The sequence below is a fragment of the Pseudophryne corroboree genome, chromosome 2 (assembly GCF_028390025.1).
Source record: "Pseudophryne corroboree isolate aPseCor3 chromosome 2, aPseCor3.hap2, whole genome shotgun sequence".
NCBI classification, from domain to species: Eukaryota; Metazoa; Chordata; class Amphibia; order Anura; family Myobatrachidae; genus Pseudophryne; species Pseudophryne corroboree.
In genome coordinates, this window is record NC_086445.1 from 394,523,514 (window position 1) to 394,544,839 (window position 21,326).

Below are 21,326 nucleotides of genomic sequence, written 5' to 3' on the forward strand. Positions count from 1 at the left end.
CCTTGAGGGCGTCCGTATCTGGAGACGGTAACGCCACTTGTTTTTATAAGCGTGTGAGCGCCTTATCCACCCTAAGGTGTGTTTCCCAACGCGCCATAACTTCTGGCGGGAAAGGGTATACCGCCAATAATTTTCTATCGGGGGAAACCCACGCATCATCACACACTTCATTTAATTTATCTGATTCAGGAAAAACCACATGTAGTTTTTTCACACTCCACATAATACCCTTTTTTGTGGTACTTGTAGTATCAGAAATATGTAACATCTCCTTCATTGCCCTTAACAAGTAACGTGTGGCCCTAAAGGAAAATACGTTTGTTTCTTCACCGTCGACACTGGAGTCAGTGTCTGTGTCGACCGACTGAGGTAAAAAGGACGTTTTAACGCCCCTAACGGTGTTTTAGACGCCTGGACAGGTACTAATTGGTTTGCCGGCCGTCTCATGTCGTCAACCGACCTTGCAGCGTGTTGACATTATCACGTAATTCCTTAAATAAGCCATCCATTCCGGTGTCGACTCCCTAGAGAGTGACATCACCATTACCGGCAATTGCTCCGCCTCCTCACCAACATCGTCCTCATACATGTCGACACACAAGTACCGACACACAGCACACACACAGGGAATGCTCTGATAGAGGACAGGACCCCACTAGCCCTTTGGGGAGACAGAGGGAGAGTTTGCCAGCACACACCAAAAACGCTATATTATACAGGGACAACCTTTATATAAGTGTTTTTCCCTTATAGCATTTTAATATATATATACATATCGCCAAATAAGTGCCCCCCCTCTCTGTTTTAACCCTGTTTCTGTAGTGCAGTACAGGGGAGAGCCTGGTAGCCTTCCCACCAGCATTTCTGTGAGGGAAAATGGCGCTGTGTGCTGAGGAGAATAGGCCCCGCCCCCTTTTCGGCGGGCTTCTTCTCCCGTTTTTCTGAGACCTGGCAGGGGTTAAATACATCCATATAGCCTCCAGGGGCTATATGTGATGTATTTTTAGCCAGAATAAGGTATTATACATTGCTGCCCAGGGCGCCCCCAGCAACGCCCTGCACCCTCCGTGACCGTTGGTGTGAAGTGTGTGACAACAATGGCGCACAGCTGCAGTGCTGTGCGCTACCTTCATGAAGACTGAAAAGCCTTCTGCCGCCGGTTTCTGGACCTTCAATCTTCAGCATCTGCAAGGGGGGTCGGCGGCGCGGCTCCGGGACGAACCCCAGGGTGAGACCTGTGTTCCGACTCCCTCTGGAGCTAATGGTGTCCAGTAGCCTAAGAAGCCAATCCATCCTGCACGCAGGTGAGTTGAACTTCTCTCCCCTAAGTCCCTCGATGCAGTGAGCCTGTTGCCAGCAGGACTCACTGAAAATAAGAAACCTAAAAACTTTTTCTAAGCAGCTCCTTAAGAGAGCCACCTAGATTGCACCCTGCTCGGACGGGCACAAAAACCTAACTGAGGCTTGGAGGAGGGTCATAGGGGGAGGAGCCAGTACACACCACCTGATCCTAAAGCTTTAGTTTTGTGCCCTGTCTCCTGCGGAGCCGCTAATCCCCATGGTCCTGACGGAGTCCCCAGCATCCACTTAGGACGTCAGAGAAAGAGGTAGTGTCACGGGCGTGTTTTGGCATGTTGCTGTGATCTCTTTCGCAGCAATCCAGCTGCAATAGCCGTTTTTAAAGAAAGTTACATGGGAGACTCTGCACCAGTCAGGGGCTGCTCGAGGAGTCGATGCTCGTCCGATGGTGCATAGATGAGCAAAATGGGCGTCGCAGGGTTGCTGAGTCCATCACATGGAAGAACACAAGGGGTATTGCTAAAACTGGCATTTGCATATTTTCGCACATGGGAATCCGTGAGTAATCGCAACCGTGCTTGAAATGCGTACAATCTGAATAAGGCCCATAGAGCCAGATAGACACATTACACAAAATTTACTACCAATAGTATCTAATTTTTGGGTAGTTTGTATGTTTCATAATTGCTGCAACATCTCCTTCTTCCTTTCATAATCAAATTGAATGCCTAGATTTTCTGATTAGATCATGGCTTGTTATTCTAATGTTACCCAACAAAATACTACTTACAGGAACCTCACATAAACGTAACACAATGTAATAATTCTATTATTTGTCATGCTCTATCAGTATTGTAATTTGCCAGTTTTGTGCTACTGTGTTTTAAGATTGCACTAATATACTGTGTAAATCTAAGCATTTACTTATGTTTGCAGTGAGTGTATAATTCTTTATTACTTGGGATATTTGAATACTGTTTGGTTTATTTTTTTACCAACTAGTTAACAGCTAAAAGAGAAGAAGTTTTACAGAAAGTGGAATCTGTTAAAAACATCATTGGATTGTATAATCAAAGACTGGATTGGCTGAAGAGTTCAAGTCGATCAGTATTTGGGGTGATCCAGGAACAATCTATAGTCATTATTCTAGACCTTAATTCTGTTACCAAAGTACAACATGATATATGCAAGGACGCCATATGTCTTGTTATGAGAGAACAAGTGGCACACATTTCTAAGTTCAACCTAATTTGGTAAGTAATTTGGTAAAAGATGGAAAAATGTTGTTAGTGCTTAAAACCTATAAGACCCTTCCAAGGCGGTTTGGTGGGCTTAAACTTCCTGACCCCCCTTGTACCAATCAGCATGTATTCTGACACAACTCCACAACTGGTTCTTTCCCTCTGGGATTGAGCCCTGGGCTGCCTTATGATGATTTACTACCCTAACAGGATTTCTGCTAGCAGACCTACTATGGCTCCCGTGCATGGCGGTGGGGGGTATTGGGGGGGGGGTGGGGGGTTGTCTTTTAGCCATTATGGATGCACTGGGACACACTGCGGGTTTGGCACACCAGTGTTACCTCAAGAGCAGAATGGGGTCTGCCCTCTAGAAATGCATCCCTTAGAGCACTGAGTTCCCTGATTCCCCATGTATACCTAGTCACATTGATCTCTCCGGCTGTATGCACTCCCAACGATCTTCTCCTAGGTCATAGTTTTCCCAACTTCAAGCATCTTATGGTATTCCCAATATGGACCACTATTCATACCTCCAAATTTCCCATTGGTATTGCAACATGGCACTCATTCAGATGTAGTTGAAGAGACTATCACTGCTGCCTACATAGGAGCGCAGCAATAGCACTAAAATGGTAATGTAGCAGCAAGCATCATGTCTCCTGCTGCATTACTGATCCGGTCACAGCATCAATCACTGACAGTCTGATGCCGTAGTGCGACCAATGACGCAGACTCATACTGCATGCGCTTGCGTAATGTAGTGAACATCAGTACTTTGCTGCATGAGCCAATACTCCATCTGAATGAGGTCCCATGTGTAAACTACCTATGGCTTTGTCCCTACTGCCGACATTGCTCTTGGGTAAACTGACCCTGCAGGCATCTAGGGAGAAACATTTCTCTCTGGTATTTGTATATACAACCTGTGCCTACGGATAAGTGTGCAGCCCAAATTCGTTCACCCTACAGAGGGAAAGCATTTCTAATAACTAATTTCGTGCAGATGTGTCATCATACATCATTGATGCAGTCGCTCCAAATAGTCCCTCTTGGGGCGTCAGATCCCGTGAGTAATTTTTGCATATTTTTGTTGAAAATGCTTCTTAGTTGGGATGCAACTAGGACAAACAAGACGACTGTACTAATTAATTTGATATATGACACTTGTATATCTGTGTGCAAAAAAACTCATTTTCATGTTTTTTGGGACTGCCCTGTTCTTCACAGTTTTTGGTTTGAGGTTTTCAATTTACTATCCATGGTACTGCGATAATTGTAAACCCGGATCTGGTTCTTGCTCTGTTAAACTGGTGCCCTCCCTGCATCCCCAAAAATGAGCGCTACTTGATGGGCACAATTTTTGCTTGTGGCTAGGACCACATTGGCCCAACTGTTAGTCTCCTAATTCTCCTTCTTTGTTTAAAGGGATCTCCAAAATTCAGTACAATTTAGAAATGTGCAGTCCCCTATTCTTCTTCATTCTCCTCTCATCTGATGAAATGGCTTTCCTGGCATTTTTACGTTACAGTGTGCTGGATCTAGTCCTCTTAAGCGTCTTAATGCACCTAGCGTTAGTACCTATCTTTAATCTCATGTCCATGTACTTGTATGACATTGTGTGTATATTATGTGTGAAATATTATCCATCTGCTATATTTCTGTTGTATTATACCTCTGGACAGGGCCGTCTTTTCTTATGGGCTCAATGGGCAGTTGCCCAATGGCCCCAGGAGTATAAGGGTCCAAGGCTGATAGCTAAGGGTCCCCTTTTTCTAGGAGTACCAGAGTTTTGAAAATCAGCCCTGGGGAATCTGAGATATCCGACTTCAAAGCAGTGGTCCCTATTCAAGCCTATTAATTGCTCTTCCCAGCCAGATATCTCTGGTTCTGTCTAAATTAGAGTTTTTCTGAGTGTATACTCCAAAAGCTGGGACTCTCCTCTTTCGATGGACACTGGCAGCTTGTTTCTACTATGCCCAGAACCAGAGATATCAGACTTCCAGCAGCTGGTCCCTGCTCCAGCTCCACACGCCTGATATACAGTTTTATATTTTCGTCTGTGGATTGCTCTGGCTCCTGAACTCTGATCCCCAAGTCCCCAGTACCTCCTGAAACGTGGGACTCTCTGGATTTTTTTATGCCATTGAAAGCTAAGAAATCTATTTCCAGGAACTGGAGATATCTGCAGTCAAGAAAACTGCCCTCCCATTGGAAAATTATGAATATTAAGCCCACGCCACTATCCACTTCCCTGCATATTAAACACCCCCTACCACCCTGGAAGTCATGTACCGGGGCCCCCTTCATTTAGTCCAATGCCCGATTCTACAGTTGTGTTCTTCCTCCCGCCCCATCTCCCACCATCTGTCCAGTAAAGGAGTAATTCATAGTTGCCTACCCTCCCTCATTCTGCAGGAGCCTCCCTGAAATAGCAGCAAACTCCCTGAATAGTCCATGAATCTCCCTGATTGCACCTTACCCCCATTATATAGCTGTAACATTCTTGGGGGAAAAAGAAATCAGAGATACATACATTCAAATGGGATCATCAGTGCCATTTCCCTGTATTGGAACTTAGGGAGCCCCCCTCCCCCCAGGCCATGTTCGGGAGCCATAGTAGGTCTGCTCGTTTACATTTGGATGCAAGTCATTTTTATGACGCCTCTCAGATGTAGCAGTAAACCTCCGCACTGATAGGTGTTAAAGTGGGTACACACTGGTAGATATATCTGCTGAGCATACACACTGCCCGATCAGTCGGAGACTGACGTCATGAAATGGGCGGGCGTGTACACACGGCCGCCCAGTTCAGCTGTCAATCACTGCTGGCTGCCGCAGCATGTGTACGGCAGCCAGCATGTGTGAGCATACACACAGCGACGCGCCAATATATCGGTAGATATAATGGCCGTCGGCTGTGCTGCGGGGCCGACGCGATACGTCTGGGAACGACTGAGTTCACAGACGTATCGGCCGTACACACTGGCCGACGGACCCGCAATATATCGTCCGTTCAAGAGAGTGGCAGATATATCGGCCAGTGCGTACCCACCTTTACTTTCACAATCTCCCTAAAATGATTTTTCAAAAGTAGGCAAATATGGAGTAATTAGCAGAAATTACTACTCCAGGTCCTACGTACTGATCGGAAGATAGAGTACCACCTACCGCCCGCGGGACATCAAAGCTGCCACTGATAGCACCCCCACCCATACTGCTGTAGGACATGTAGGGGCCCCAGTGCATTGCTTTGCCAAGGGGCCTACACTGCTGTTAAGAAGGCCCTACCTCCGGGTGTTTGTTCTGTTGCTCATCGTTTTTCTTTCTGTATCCCCTCCCCCCTTGCTAAAAATCTTAACAAAAAGTGACTGCTGTTACTAAAATGTACCCTAACCATTCCAGGTAAGTACGGCACTCTTCGTGTAATACTGCAGTTCTACTAATTCGTTAGACAGTTCTACTAATAATCTCCTGGTTTAACTATATAACTTGGACAGCCAGGAGGAACTGTATAAGAGGTGCGGCCTGCTGAAGCCTATGTTTTCTTGGTCATACCAGTTAGAGTAGCTCGCTCACTGGTTACAAAAGATGCCCAACAGGTTTACACAGCATGTTGTAACAATCCACTTAAGACAAACAAATTAGAAGTAATTGTACATGGAGCTACAGAGATCACCACTTCTATGATGTTGGATGCACTGATTGTTTTAGCAACAGTAAACCTGAGCATATCCTGACATATTATGTAGGCTATATACAGCAACTACAAGGTGCTAATCAAAACATTATAAAATGTATTTATCCTGTAAAAGTAATGTCTGAAATCACTTTTCTAAATGGTAAATTTGCTTTAGCCTTATTACTGTAATTATACAATACAACATTGTAACTCATACAACATTGCTGGCCAGACTGACATATGCATGGATCAGCTAGTCCCTGTCCCTGTGTACTTTGGCAGCAGAACAAATTGTACATTATGTACTTAGCTATATATATATATATATATATATCTCCTTTTAATATTAGGAGCATTTTGTTTGAGTGTTGTTTTCATTAGCCATAAAAATGAATCACATGCCTTGCAATCTTCCAGAAAAGTGAGACGAAGGGTTGGCGGAACATGCCTTGTAATTGGTTATGGTCTGTTATTATAGGGTTTCACAGGAGCCAATAAAGTGGCAGCAAAAAGTTTTCCATGTAACTGAGCATTCCATAGAAGAAGCTGCGGAGTGGATTTGGAGCCTTCAGCACTCCCCAGTGGCCAATGTGGAAAGTGCAGCTGAAGCTGTGTCAGAAGCTCTGAATCACCAGGTTGGAAATAAAAATAGCACAACTTCTCATAAACCTGTATTATTTTCTTCAGTCACTAAATACTTGAGCAGTATCACTAACGGAGTAACAATAGATCTGACAAGTAAAGTGTCTTTAGTATAGTTAAGTCATCGTGTTATCACAGATACAATGCTGTTCTTGTAAACATCTGCATATTAAATTGTAATCTAATCTCAGGTGCAATTGTACCAAGCTGTTATGTGATAAGAAAGAATGTGAGCATATATCCTGAAACCATAGTGAACAGTTCTGTTTTACTGTAAAATAAAATGTCACAGTCATCTGCTGACTAGACTCCTAAAAAACAATATAGTTTATTTAATTATGGATCCTGGATGTGTGGTGCAGAACAGTTTGTATGGATACTTAAATAAAGATGAACGGGGAATGTAATAGGGTGTGAGAATCAGACAGTGAGATATTTTCTGATAGTTCTCCTGGCTTTTTAAAGTGGCAATCATTTACATGCCAAAATCAACCTGGTTTTGCTATGTAAATGATTGCCACTTTAAAAAAAACCAGTGTAAATATCACAAAATATCTCACTTTCTGGTTCTCACACCCTATTATATTCCCCCCGATGTCTTTATTCCATGGCTGAACAATAACGGAGGCAGTGATGAAAGGAATTTCTGGCACGTCTTTTTTGTAGCTGGAGAGAGATTTTCGAATATAATTAAAATGTCGTGTTTTCTTGAATACTTCTATGCAGGGGCTGGGAAGGTGTAACACAAGTCCTCTACACATAGGGGGTCATTCCGAGTTGTTCGCTCGCAAGCCGTTTTTAGCAGCTTTGCACACGCTAAGCCTACGCCTACTGGGAGTGAATCTTAGCATAGTAAAATTGCGAACGAAAGATTCGCAATATTGCGAAAAGACATCTCTGTGCAGTTTCTGAGTAGCTCCAGACTTACTCGGCATCTGCGATCAGTTCAGAGCTTGTCGTTCCTGGTTTGACGTCACAAACACACCCAGCCTTCGCCCAGACACTCCTCCGCTTCTCCAGCCACTCCCGCGTTTTTCCCAGAAACGGTAGCGTTTTTTCCCACACGCCCATAAAACGGCCTGTTTCCGTCCAGAAACACCCACTTCCTGTCAATCACATTACGATCGCCTGAACGAAGAAAAAGCCGTGAGTAAAATACCTAACTTCATAGCAAATTTACTTGGCGCAGTCGCACTGCGGACATTGCGCATGCGCACTAAGCGGAAAATCGCTGCGATGCGATGAAATTTACCGAGCAAACAACTCTGAATGACCCCCATAGCTTTTTGGACTCTCTCTGCATGTGCTATTCTTGGGGTGGACACCACTATAACGTCACTAAATCTCTTCTTTATGTGAAGTCATGCTCACCGTATCACGTTTCCTTATTGTGTCTGCTTGATTGAGACCACATGAGAACCCTCTGCTATCATAGATAGTTTGGTGCATTGAATGGAACCAAGGGCAGCAGTGTACTACCAGCATTTTGATAAGGAAATGACAGTATTAGTGGAAGACCATAGTTTTATTGCTTTACAAAATGGCAACCTGGGCGCATATTTACTAGAGGTCAGTTTTCATCTACTGTATTTCAGATCAAATTAAATTAATGTTGTGTTTCCAGGACTAAAACACACATTTACTAACAGATGATTTTTGATACTTATTTTTAAATGTTAGGAAACATGTGTTTTTACCCAGTAAGCACATCGATTTAGAATGATTTTTCATATTTTGAAACTCATGAAAATTGACCTTTAGAAAATATACTCTGAGTCTAGGCATGGCCATCAGTGGATGGTTAACCATCGGTGGTCACCAGTTAACCTCAATTGTATGAAATTGTTGACAAGGAACCATTGATGGTTTTGCCCGCAATTGTCATCCCTGCTCTGTTGCTCACCAGGCAGCAGGCCAATAAGTGTTGGGTTGGGGTTAGGGGTCACTTTGGGAAGGGCAGAGCTAGGCTCCATGTATCGGCACCAGGGAGAAAGGAAAACAAAAACATTGTGGGGCTCTGTGCCATCGATGGCAGAGAACCATTGTATCTCAATTTTTTATGGCAAGACCATCGACCATCTGTTGTTAACCATGTTTATGTCCATCCCTACTGGAGTCATTTGAACAATTGCCAATGTTATAACAACAATTAAGTATACACATAACTATTAAATAAAGAGATATTCTTAAAGCTTGAAATAACACATTTATTTTGAAATGCATTATAATTTAACAGAAAAGATAATTTTTTAAAAATATATTATGTTCTTGAACATCTTTTTTTTAAGGCATAAATATGCAAAATAGTTTATCTATTAAACAATCTTAAATGGAAGATAGAGAACCAGAGGCGTTTCTAGAGAGGAGAGGACCCGTGTGCAGACCCTGTGTGTGGGCTCCCTCCCCTCCTGTAGCCGTCACCGCCGCTGTTAGCGCTCTCAGCACTGAGACTCTGGCACAGTGCCAGAGTCTACAGCATATGCGCAGGACTCTGAAAAAAAATGGCCTCTGCGCCATTTTTTTCGGAGTCCTGCGCATGCGCTGTAGACTCTGGCACTGTGCCAGAGACTCTAGCGCTCAGTGCGCTAGCAGCGGCGGTGTCGGCCACGGGAGAGGAGGGGGCCCACACACAGTCACCGATGGACGCCGGAAATGTAAGTATAGAAGAAATGGGTGCAGTGTGGGCCCCCACTGGACGCAGGGGCCCGTGTGCACCGCACACACTGCACCTATTATAGATACGCCACTGTAGAGAACAGGGGTTATCACCAAAGTGGACCTTTCCTTTTTAACTATATGAATTCCCTATTTTAAGTAGTTGTCTAAACTGACTACATAGCAATTTACTAAATACCATTGGTTTATAGTAAATATATGATCAAAACAATGTGTTCATATTTTATTTTTATATAAACTAGAAAGTTAAATTGTATAATTGTATATAAATGTGAAAAATCTGTATATATACGACTGATAATATTTCTGACTTAAACTCTTACTGCTCCAAAGGGAAAGGGAATATTCTAATGTGATTGTTTTTCTATTACAGGTAGAAGCTATTTACTACTTTTCTGTGGGAGATGTTCCTGTGGAGAAGATACAGAAAGTAGTGCAGCGTACAGAAAACAGTCAATGTCCACTTCATGTTGTGTGCTATGACCCCCTTCAAATGGAAACTGTGAAATTGCTGAGAGATTTAAGTCTTCAAACATCAGCAAGGTATATGTATACATGCCATAACCTTAAATATATAGTTCAATGTTATCTGACGCAGGGTAGGGGAATGGGGTTGGTTAGATTTGCCGGCGTATGGGATGCTGGTGGTCAGAATACCGACTGTAGCATCCCGATGATGTGAATCCTGACAGAGGAAGGTAAGTATACTTACCCCCCCCCCCCCCCCCCCGGCCCCCTAACCCTTCTCTCCCCGCAGCGTACACCTAACCCTCCCCCCACAGCGTAAACCTAGTGCGGCTTACCTCTCGTGCAGCACGGTGTGAGTTTATTCAGCATACCGGCTGCCAGGATTTGGTTGCCGGGATGGTGAACCTGTACGGGATACCGGTGTCAGCATTCTGAATAGTGACGGGATTCCGGCGTCTGTATTCTGGCTGCTGGGATCCTAACCGGATCTCTGGGGGATGTGTACAAAGTGCCCAGGCCTCTCTGTCAGGGAGTGGTAATCACGCCTCAAGATGGCACAACCACACCCTCTTCTGCAGCTTCTGCACAAGGAATCTGATGGGCTACGCCCCCCTGCTTTGCCAAATCCTTTAGTATTGGAGCCCCGCTTATCTCTTGTTATTAAAGTAATAATAGAAAATTAGAATATTATGTACTTTTGAAGTTACTTAAAATAAATGACGGAACAACATAACAGTAATGTCAGATCTAGCGGCTGTGCACGCACGAATAGAGCGACACTTCAATTGCTCCATCGGGCACTATCTAGTGGCCGCCGGTGCGCAAAACAGTTGAATTCCACCCCGCAGGGGTGAGGAGCAGCTTTAGGGGTATATGCAATTCCGGGCGAATTGCGGCAATTTTTCGCCCGTTTTTAAATTTGACACAATTCGACCGTCGAATTCCGGCCGGCAGGTGCCGGAATTCGACATATTCAATAAAAAACGGATTCGACAGTCCCGCTGTCGAAAAACGGACCAATTGACGGTTTTTGAATCGACTTTCAGATGGTACAAAAAACGGTAAAAAACCCGAAAAAAAAATTGCGTGGGGTCCCCCCTCCTAAGCATAACCAGCCTCGGGCTCTTTGAGCCGGTCCTGGTTGCCAAAATACGGGGGAAAAAATGACAGGGGATCCCCCGTATTTTAAGAACCAGCACCGGGCTCTGCGCCTGGTCCTGGTGCGGATGGGGGGCTGATAGCCATGTGTAAAAATGAAAGAATATTGTTTTTTGCAGAAGGACTACAAGTCCCAGCAAGCCTCCCCCGCAAGCTGGTACTTGGAGAACCACAAGTACCAGCATGCGGGGGGAAACGGGCCAGCTGGTACCTGTAGTTCTTCTGCAAAAAAAATACCCAAATAAAAACAGGACACGCACACCGTGAAAATACAACTTTATTTCACACATGCCGACACATACATACTTACCTATGTTGACACGCCGACTGCCACGTCTCCAATGTCGACGAATACGGGGTACCTGAAAATAAACTTAATACTCGCCTAAATCCAGTGTCCTGTGATATTTGTAATCCACGTACTTGGCAAAACAAAAAAACGCATTTACCCGATCCACACGGACTGAAAGGGGTCCCATGTTTACACATGGGACCCCTTTCTCCGAATGCAGAGACCCTTCAGCCAATCAGGGAGCGCCACGTCGTGGGACTCTCCTGATTGGCTGTATGTGCGTCGGAGCTGTCAGACGCGTATCGCACAGCCCCCTCCATTATCTTCAATGGCGGGAACTTTGCGGTCAGCGGTGAGGTCACCCGCGGTCAGCGGCTGACCGCGGGTAACCCCACCGCTGACCGCAAAGTTCCCACCATTGAAACTAATGGAGGTGCTGTGCGATGCGCTGTCTGCCAGCTCAGAAGCGCTTAGGGAATCGGGAGAGTGCCAGGACGTGGCGCTCCCTGATTGCCTGAAGGGACCCTCTGTGACAGGAGTCACAGGGAGTGTCAGCATTCGGGGAAAGGGGTCCCATGTGTAAACATGGGACCCCTTTCAGTCCATGTGGATCGGGTAAATGCGTTTTTTTATTTTGCCAAGTACGTGGATTACAAATATCACTGGACACTGGATTTAGGCGAGTATAATTTTATTTTCAGGTACACCCCGTGGATTCTACTTCGACAAGTGGACCGAACGTCGTGTCAACATAAGTAAGTATGTGTGTGTGTCGACATGTATGTAATAAAGTTGTACTTTCAAGGTGTGCGTGTCCTGTTTTTTATTTGGGTATTTTTTTTGCAGTAGAACTACATGTACCAGCGGGCCCGTTTCCCCCCCGCATGCTGGTACTTGTGGTTCTCCAAGTACCAGCTTGCGGGGGAGGCTTGCTGGGACTTGTAGTTCTTCTGCAAAAAACAATATTCTTTCATTTTACTCAAGGCTATCAGCCCCCCATCCGCAGCCCTTGGATGGGGGGGACAGCCTCGGGCTTTACCCCTGGCCCTTGGGTGGCTGGGGGGGGGACCCCTTGATTGAAGGGGTCCCCACTCCTCCAGGGTACCCCGGCCAGGGGTGACTAGTTGGATATTTAATGCCATGGCCGCAGGGAGCGGTATAAAAGTGTCCCCCGGCTGTGGCATTATCTGTCCAGCTAGTGGTGCCCGGTACTGGTACAAAAAATATGGGGGACCCCTACTCTTTTTGTCCCCCGTATTTTTTGGACCAGGCGCAGAGCCCGGTGCTGGTTGTTAAAATACGGGGGATTCCCTGTAATTTTTCCCCCGTATTTTGGCAACCAGGACCGGCTCAAAGAGCCCGAGGCTGGTTATGCTTAGGAGGGGGGACCCCACGCAATTTTTTTCCGGGTTTTTAACCCATTCCATAAAAAAAATAAAAAAAATATATAAATAATACTTGTGCCTCCTAAATAGACAAACCAAGTACCTAATCCCTTCTAATATAAATAGATATGCTATTAACAATAAAAAAAACCACAAAAAACCACATGTTTTTAAAAAAAATTATTACATTGCGCCAGCAAAGTGAGGCGGATTGAAAATGACGAATTTACTGTCAAAAAGCACTGTTGTCGAATTTACATTCTTCAATTGAATATACTTTTGTCGAAAAGCCGCATTTGTACCATTGCAGAAATGTCGAATTTGTCAAATGTCGAATTTCAAAAAGTCGAATTTGAAAAGTCAGTTTTTTTGACGAAAAGTACTGTATTGCATTGTCGAATTTTTTTTTTTTTTGGCGAAAAAGTCCCGTCTTTCGACATTTTCGGGAATTCGACCGCAATTGCATATACCCCTTAGCCTTTTACTATATAGGATACATTGGAAATTGTTAGAATTGCCCTCTACTTCTGAACAAATTTAACATTGAAATATAATATTTTTACCTAGTACAGGTTGAGTATCCCATATCCAAATATTCCGAAATACACACTTTTTTGAGCGAGAGTGAGATTGTGAAACCTTTGTTTTTTGATGGCTCAATGTACACAAACTTTGTTTAATACACAAAGGAGGTCATTCCGAGTCGTTCGCTCGGAAAATTTCTTCGCATCGCAGCGTTTTTCCGCTTAGTGCGCATGCGCAATGTCCGCACTGCGACTGCGCCAAGTAAATTTGCTATGAAGTTTGGATTTTTACTCACGGCTTTTTCTTCGCTCGGGCGATCGTAGTGTGATTGACAGGAAATGGGTGTTACTGGGCGGAAACAGGCCGTTTTATGGGCGTGTGGGGAAAAAACGCTACCGTTTCCGGAAAAAACGCGGGAGTGGCTGGAGAAACGGAGGAGTGTCTGGGCGAACGCTGGGTGTGTTTGTGACGTCAAACCAGGAACGACAAGCACTGAACTGATCGCAGATGCCGAGTAAGTCTGAAGCTACTCTGAAACTGCTACGAGATGTGTAATCGCAATATTGCGAATACATCGTTCGCAATTTTAAGATGCTAAGATTCACTCCCAGTAGGCGGCGGCTTAGCGTGTGCAATACTGCTAAAATCGTCTTGCGAGCGAACAACTCGGAATGAGGGCCAAAGTTATTAAAAATATTGTATTAAATGACCTTCAGGCTGTGTGTATAAGGTGGATATGAAACATAAATGCATTCTGTGCTTAGATTTAGGCCCCATCACCATGATATCTCATTATGGTATGCAATTATTCCAAAATACGGAAAAATCCCATATCCAAAATACCTCTGGTCCCAAGCATTTTGGATAAGGGAGACTCAACCTGTACAGCTTTCTGTTTGCCCAAGATGGCCAGATACTTCCACAAGTACAGTGGACATAGTTCGCTTGGGACGTCTGTAGATGCAGCCATCAGTTGCACAACTGAAACTTGCCCCAGCCCTATTGTAGATGCAGATTTTCTATGGCCTCCCCTGCAAGTGATTAAGCGCATGAGTCTGCACCCAGTTATGCAACATACCTGCAACACTACAACACTACCATACCTTTCCGTACGCCTGAATAGCCACCTCCCAGTCATCATTCAGAAACTGCCGGTACATTTCCAATACATTTCACACCCCATGCGTCTCAGTCACTACTGTGACTCTGTGTGTACAAGTATATTTAGGAGATTTTTACGAACTAGCAAAAAAAAAAATCACTCAACTCCGTTAACATTGTTATCGCGTGCAACTCAGGATCAGGCCCTGACACTTTTTAACGACCTGGTGTTTTATATAGTAACATAGTAACATAGTATCTGAGGTTGAAAAAAGACAATTGTCCATCGAGTTCAACCTATTTGTGGTCTCCTATGCATGATGATTTGATTAAAATTTCTGACTGATGCTGCTGTCAGCCGTTGCATTTTATCCCTTTTTATAGTAACTATAATGCATGACTATGCACCATACCCCTGGATATCCTATCCATTAGGAATTTATCTAACCCATTCTTAAAGGTGTTGACAGATTCCGCCATTACAACTCCCTCGGGCAGGGAATTCCAAACATGTATTGTCCTTACCGTGAAAAAGCCTTTACGACGTATTGTGCGGAATCTCCTCTCCTCTAACCTGAGCGAGTGTCCACGAGTCCTCTGTGTTGATCTAACCAAAAACAGGTCCCGCGCAAGCTCTGTGTATTGTCCCCTTATATATTTGTAGATGTTGATCATATCCCCTCTTAGTCTCCGCTTTTCCAATGTAAACATGCCTAGTCTTTCAAGCCTTTCCTTGTATTCCATCGTCTCCATGCCCTTAATTAGTTTGGTCGCCCTCCTCTGTACCTTTTCTAGCTCAAGGATATCCTTTTTGTAGTACGGTGCCCAGAATTGTACACGGTATTCAAGGTGTGGCCTCACTAGTGATTTATATAACGGGAGTATAATACTCTCGTCCCTAGCATCAATACCCCGTTTTATGCATGCTAATATCTTTTCTCTGACGTCCTAGTGGATGCTGGGACTCCGTCAGGACCATGGGGATTAGCAGCTCCGCAGGAGACAGGGCACAAAAATACAAGCTTTAGGACTAGGTAGTGTGCACTGGCTCCTCCCCCTATGACCCTCCTCCAAGCCTCAGTTAGGTTTTTGTGCCCGTCCGAGCAGGGTGCAATCTAGGTGGCTCTCCTAAAGAGCTGCTTAGAAAAAGTTATTAGGTTTTTTATTTTCAGTGAGTCCTGCTGGCAACAGGCTCACTGCAACGAGGGACTTAGGGGAGAAGAAGTGAACTCACCTGCGTGCAGGATGGATTGGCTTCTTAGGCTACTGGACACCATTAGCTCCAGAGGGATCGAACACAGGCCCAGCCATGGAGTCCGGTCCCGGAGCCGCGCCGCCGACCCCCTTGCAGATGCCGAAAAGTGAAGAGGTCCAGAAACCGGCGGCAGAAGACTTTTCAGTCTTCATGAGGTAGCGCACAGCACTGCAGCTGTGCGCCATTGTTGTCAGCACACTTCACACCAGCGGTCACTGAGGGTGCAGGGCGCTGGGGGGGGGGGCGCCCTGGGCAGCAATGATAATACCTTGTTCTGGCTAAAAATACATCACATATAGCCCCTGGGGCTATATGGATGTATTTAACCCCTGCCAGGTCTCACAAACACCGGGAGAAGAGCCCGCCGAAATAGGGGGCGGGGCCTATCTCCTCAGCACACAGCTCCATTTTCCTGCACAGCTCCGCTGCGAGGAAGGCTCCCAGGACTCTCCCCTGCACTGCACTACAGAAACAGGGTAAAAAAACAGAGAGGGGGGGCACTTTTTTGGCGATATTGATATATTAAGCTGCTATAAAGGAAACAACACTTCTGTAGGGTTGTTCCTATATATTTATAGCGCTTGGGTGTGTGCTGGCAAACTCTCCCTCTGTCTCCCCAAAGGGCTAGTGGGGTCCTGTCTTCGATAAGAGCATTCCCTGTGTGTCTGCTGTGTGTCGGTACGTGTGTGTCGACATGTATGAGGACGATGTTGGTGTGGAGGCGGAGCAATTGGCGGTAATGGTGATGTCACCCCCTAGGGAGTCGACACCGGAATGGATGGCTTTGTTTATGGAATTACGTGATGATGTCAGCACGTTACAAAAATCAGTTGACGACATGAGACGGCCGGCAAACCAGTTAGTACCTGTCCAGGCGTCTCAGACACCGTCAGGGGCTGTAAAACGCCCTTTACCTCAGTCGGTCGACACAGACCCAGACACGGACACCGAATCTAGTGTCGACGGTGAAGAAACAAACGTATTTTCCAGTAGGGCCACACGTTATATGATCACGGCAATGAAGGAGGCTTTGCATATCTCTGATACTGCAAGTACCACAAAAAGGGGTATTATGTGGGGTCTGAAAAAACTACCTGTAGTTTTTCCTGAATCAGAGGAATTGAATGAAGTGTGTGATGAAGCGTGGGTTAACCCCGATAGAAAACTGCTAATTTCAAAGAAGTTATTGGCATTATATCCTTTCCCGCCAGAGGTTAGGGCGCGCTGGGAAACACCCCCTAGGGTGGATAAGGCACTCACACGCTTATCAAAACAAGTGGTGTTACCGTCTCCTGAAACGGCCGCCCTCAAGGATCCAGCTGATAGGAGGCTGGAAACTACCCTGAAAAGTATATACACTCATACTGGTGTTATACTGCGACCAGCCATCGCCTCAGCATGGATGTGCAGTGCTGGGGTGGTTTGGTCGGATTCCCTGACTGAAAATATTGATACCCTGGATAGGGACAGTATTTTATTGACTATAGAGCAATTAAAGGATGCTTTTCTTTATATGCGAGATGCTCAGAGGGATATTTGCACTCTGGCATCGAGAGTAAGTGCGATGTCCATATCTGCCAGAAGAAGTTTATGGACGCGACAGTGGTCAGGTGATGCGGATTCCAAACGGCATATGGAAGTATTGCCGTATAAAGGGGAGGAATTATTTGGGGTCGGTCTATCGGATTTGGTGGCCACGGCAACAGCCGGGAAATCCACCTTTTTACCTCAGGTCCCCTCCCAACAGAAAAAGACACCGTCTTTTCAGCCGCAGTCCTTTCGTTCCTATAAGAACAAGCGGGCAAAAGGACAGTCATATCTGCCCCGAGGCAAAGGAAAGGGTAAGAGAGTGCACCAAGCAGCTCCCTCCCAGGAGCAGAAGCCCTCCCCGGCTTCTGCAAAGCCCTCAGCATGACGTTGGGGCTTTACAAGCGGACTCAGGGGCGGTGGGGTGTCGACTCAAGAATTTCAGCGCACAGTGGGCTCACTCACAGGTGGACCCCTGGATCCTGCAGGTAGTATCTCAGGGTTACAGGTTGGAATTCGAGAAGTCTCCCCCTCGCCGGTTCCTAAAGTCTGCTCTGCCAACGTCTCCCTCAGACAGGGCGACGGTATTGGAAGCCATTCACAAGCTGTATTATCAGCAGGTGATAGTCAAGGTACCCCTCCTACAACAGGGAAAGGGGTATTATTCCACACTATTTGTGGTACCGAAGCCGGACGGCTCGGTAAGACCTATTCTAAATCTGAAATCTTTGAACCTGTACATACAAAAATTCAAGTTCAAGATGGAGTCACTCAGAGCAGTGATAGCGAATCTGGAAGAAGGGGACTTTATGGTGTCCCTGGACATCAAGGATGCTTACCTGCATGTCCCAATTTGCCCTTCACATCAAGGGTACCTCAGGTTCGTGGTGCAAAACTGTCATTATCAGTTTCAGACGCTGCCGTTTGGATTGTACACGGCACCTCGGGTCTTTACCAAGGTAATGGCCGAAATGATGTTTCTTCTACGAAGAAAAGGCGTATTAATTATCCCTTACTTGGACGATCTCCTGATAAGGGCAAGGTCCAGAGAACAGCTGGAGGACGTAGTAGCACTAACCCAAGTAGTGCTGCAACAGCACGGGTGGATTCTGAATTTTCCAAAATCTCAATTGACCCCGACGACACGTCTGCTGTTCCTGGGAATGATTCTGGACACGGTTCAGAAAAAGGTGTTTCTTCCGGAGGAGAAAGCCAGGGAGTTATCCGAACTTGTCAGGAACCTCCTAAAACCAGGAAAAGTGTCTGTGCATCAATGCACAAGAGTCCTGGGAAAAATGGTGGCTTCTTACGAAGCGATTCCATTCGGCAGATTCCACGCACGAACTTTTCAGTGGGATCTGCTAGACAAATGGTCCGGATCGCATCTGCAGATGCATCAGCGGATAACTTTGTCTCCACGGACAAGGGTGTCTCTTCTGTGGTGGTTGCAGAGTGCTCATCTGTTAGAGGGCCGCAGATTCGGCATACAGGACTTGGGTCCTGGTGACCACGGATGCCAGTCTGAGAGGCTGGGGAGCGGTCACACAGGGAAGAAACTTCCAGGGAGTGTGGTCAAGCCTGGAGATGTCTCTTCACATAAATATACTGGAGCTAAGAGCGATTTACAATGCTCTAAGCCTGGCAAAACCCCTGCTTCAGGGTCAGCCGGTGTTGATCCAGTCGGACAACATCACGGCAGTCGCCCACGTAAACAGTCAGGGCGGCACAAGAAGCAGGAGGGCAATGGCAGAAGCTGCAAGGATTCTTCGCTGGGCGGAAGATCATGTGATAGCAATGTCAGCAGTGTTCATTCCGGGAGTGGACAACTGGGAAGCGGACTTCCTCAGCAGACACGATCTACACCCGGGAGAGTGGGGACTTCATCCAGAAGTCTTCCACATGATTGTGAACCGTTGGGAAAAACCAAAAGGTGGATATGATGGCGTCCCGCCTCAACAAAAAACTGGACAGGTATTGCGCCAGGTCAAGAGACCCTCAGGCAATAGCTGTGGACGCTCTGGTAACACCGTGGGTGTTCCAGTCAGTGTATGTGTTTCCTCCTCTGCCTCTCATACCAAAAGTAGAGAATTATACGGCAAAGGGGAGTAAGAACGATACTCGTGGCTCCGGATTGGCCAAGAAGAACTTGGTACCCGGAACTTCAGGAGATGCTCACGGAAGATCCGTGGCCTCTACCTCTAAGACGGGACCTGCTTCAGCAGGGACCGTGTCTATTCCAAGACTTACCGCGGCTGCGTTTGACGGCATGGCGGTTGAACGCCGAATTCTAAGGGAAAAAGGCATTCCGGAAGAGGTCATCCCTACCCTGGTAAAAGCCAGGAAGGAGGTGACTGCACAACATTATCACCGCATTTGGAGAAAATATGTTGCGTGGTGTGAGGCCAGGAAGGCCCCGACGGAGGAATTTCAACTGGGTCGATTCCTACATTTCCTGCAAACAGGATTGTCTATGGGCCTCAAATTAGGGTCCATTAAGGTTCAAATTTCGGCCCTGTCGATTTTCTTCCAGAAAGAATTGGCTTCAGTTCCTGAAGTCCAGACTTTTGTAAAAGGAGTACTACATATACAGCCCCGGTTGTGCCCCCAGTGGCTCCGTGGGATCTTAATGTAGTTTTGGATTTTCTCAAATCCCATTGGTTTGAGCCACTCAAATCGGTGGATTTGAAATATCTTACATGGAAAGTAACCATGCTACTGGCCCTGGCTTCAGCCAGGAGAGTGTCAGAATTGGCGGCTTTATCGTATAAAAGCCCATATCTGATTTTCCATTCGGACAGGGCAGAACTGCGGACGCGTCCTCAGTTTCTGCCTAAGGTGGTTTCAGCGTTTCACCTGAACCAGCCTATTGTGGTGCCTGCGGCTACTAGCGATTTGGAGGATTCCAAGTTGCTGGACGTTGTCAGGGCATTGAAAATATATATTTCAAGGACGGCTGGAGTCAGAAAATCTGACTCGCTGTTTATACTGTATGCACCCAACAAGCTGGGTGCTCCTGCTTCTAAGCAGACGATTGCTCGTTGGATTTGTAGCACAATTCAACTTGCACATTCTGTGGCAGGCCTGCCACAGCCTCAATCTATCAAGGCCCATTCCACAAGGAAGGTGGGCTCATCTTGGGCGGCTGCCCGAGGGGTCTCGGCATTACAACTCTGCCGAGCAGCTACGTGGTCGGGGGAGAACACGTTTGTAAAATTCTACAAATTTGATACCCTGGCTAAAGAGGACCTGGAGTTCTCTCATTCGGTGCTGCAGAGTCATCCGCACTCTCCCGCCCGTTTGGGAGCTTTGGTATAATCCCCATGGTCCTGACGGAGTCCCAGCATCCACTAGGACGTCAGAGAAAATAAGATTTTACTTACCGATAAATCTATTTCTCGTAGTCCGTAGTGGATGCTGGGCGCCCATCCCAAGTGCGGATTGTCTGCAATACTTGTACATAGTTATTGTTACAAAAAAATCGGGTTGTTATTGTTGTGAGCCGTCTGTTCAGAGGCTCCTACGTTTGTCATACTGTTAACTGGGTTCAGATCACAGGTTGTACGGTGTGATTGGTGTGGCTGGTATGAGTCTTACCCGGGATTCAAAATCCTTCCTTATTGTGTACGCTCGTCCGGGCACAGTATCCTAACTGAGGCTTGGAGGAGGGTCATAGGGGGAGGAGCCAGTGCACACCACCTAGTCCTAAAGCTTTTATTTTTGTGCCCTGTCTCCTGCGGAGCCGCTAATCCCCATGGTCCTGACGGAGTCCCAGCATCCACTACGGACTACGAGAAATAGATTTATCGGTAAGTAAAATCTTATTATTAGCCTTCTTTGCTGCAGTCCTACTTTGGGTACTACTGCTTAGCTTGCTATCTATGAGGACACCTAAGTCCTTTTCCAGTACAGAATCCCCTAATTTTACCCCATTTAGTAGGTAGGTGTAATTTTTGTTCTTGTTACCACAGTGCATTACCTTACACTTGTCTGTGTTGAAGCGCATTCTCCATTTGGCTGCCCATGCTTCTAATTTTACTAAGTCGTTCTGAAGAGACTCGGCATCCTCCTCTGTATTTAT

The 21,326-nt window shown here is 46.0% G+C and overlaps 1 protein-coding gene across 4 annotated transcripts in view; it reads left to right on the forward strand.

Moving 5' to 3' along the window:
- Positions 1 to 21,326, forward strand: part of VWA3B (von Willebrand factor A domain containing 3B) — a 340,688-nt gene that overhangs the window by 21,090 nt on the left and 298,272 nt on the right. For all 4 annotated transcript variants that reach the window (XM_063953326.1, XM_063953327.1, XM_063953324.1 and 1 more), the window contains exons 4-6: positions 2,302 to 2,552; positions 6,698 to 6,854; positions 9,911 to 10,080. In XM_063953326.1, coding sequence (XP_063809396.1) covers positions 2,302 to 2,552; positions 6,698 to 6,854; positions 9,911 to 10,080 — 578 coding nt within the window. The remainder of the gene's footprint in view (positions 1 to 2,301; positions 2,553 to 6,697; positions 6,855 to 9,910; positions 10,081 to 21,326) is intronic.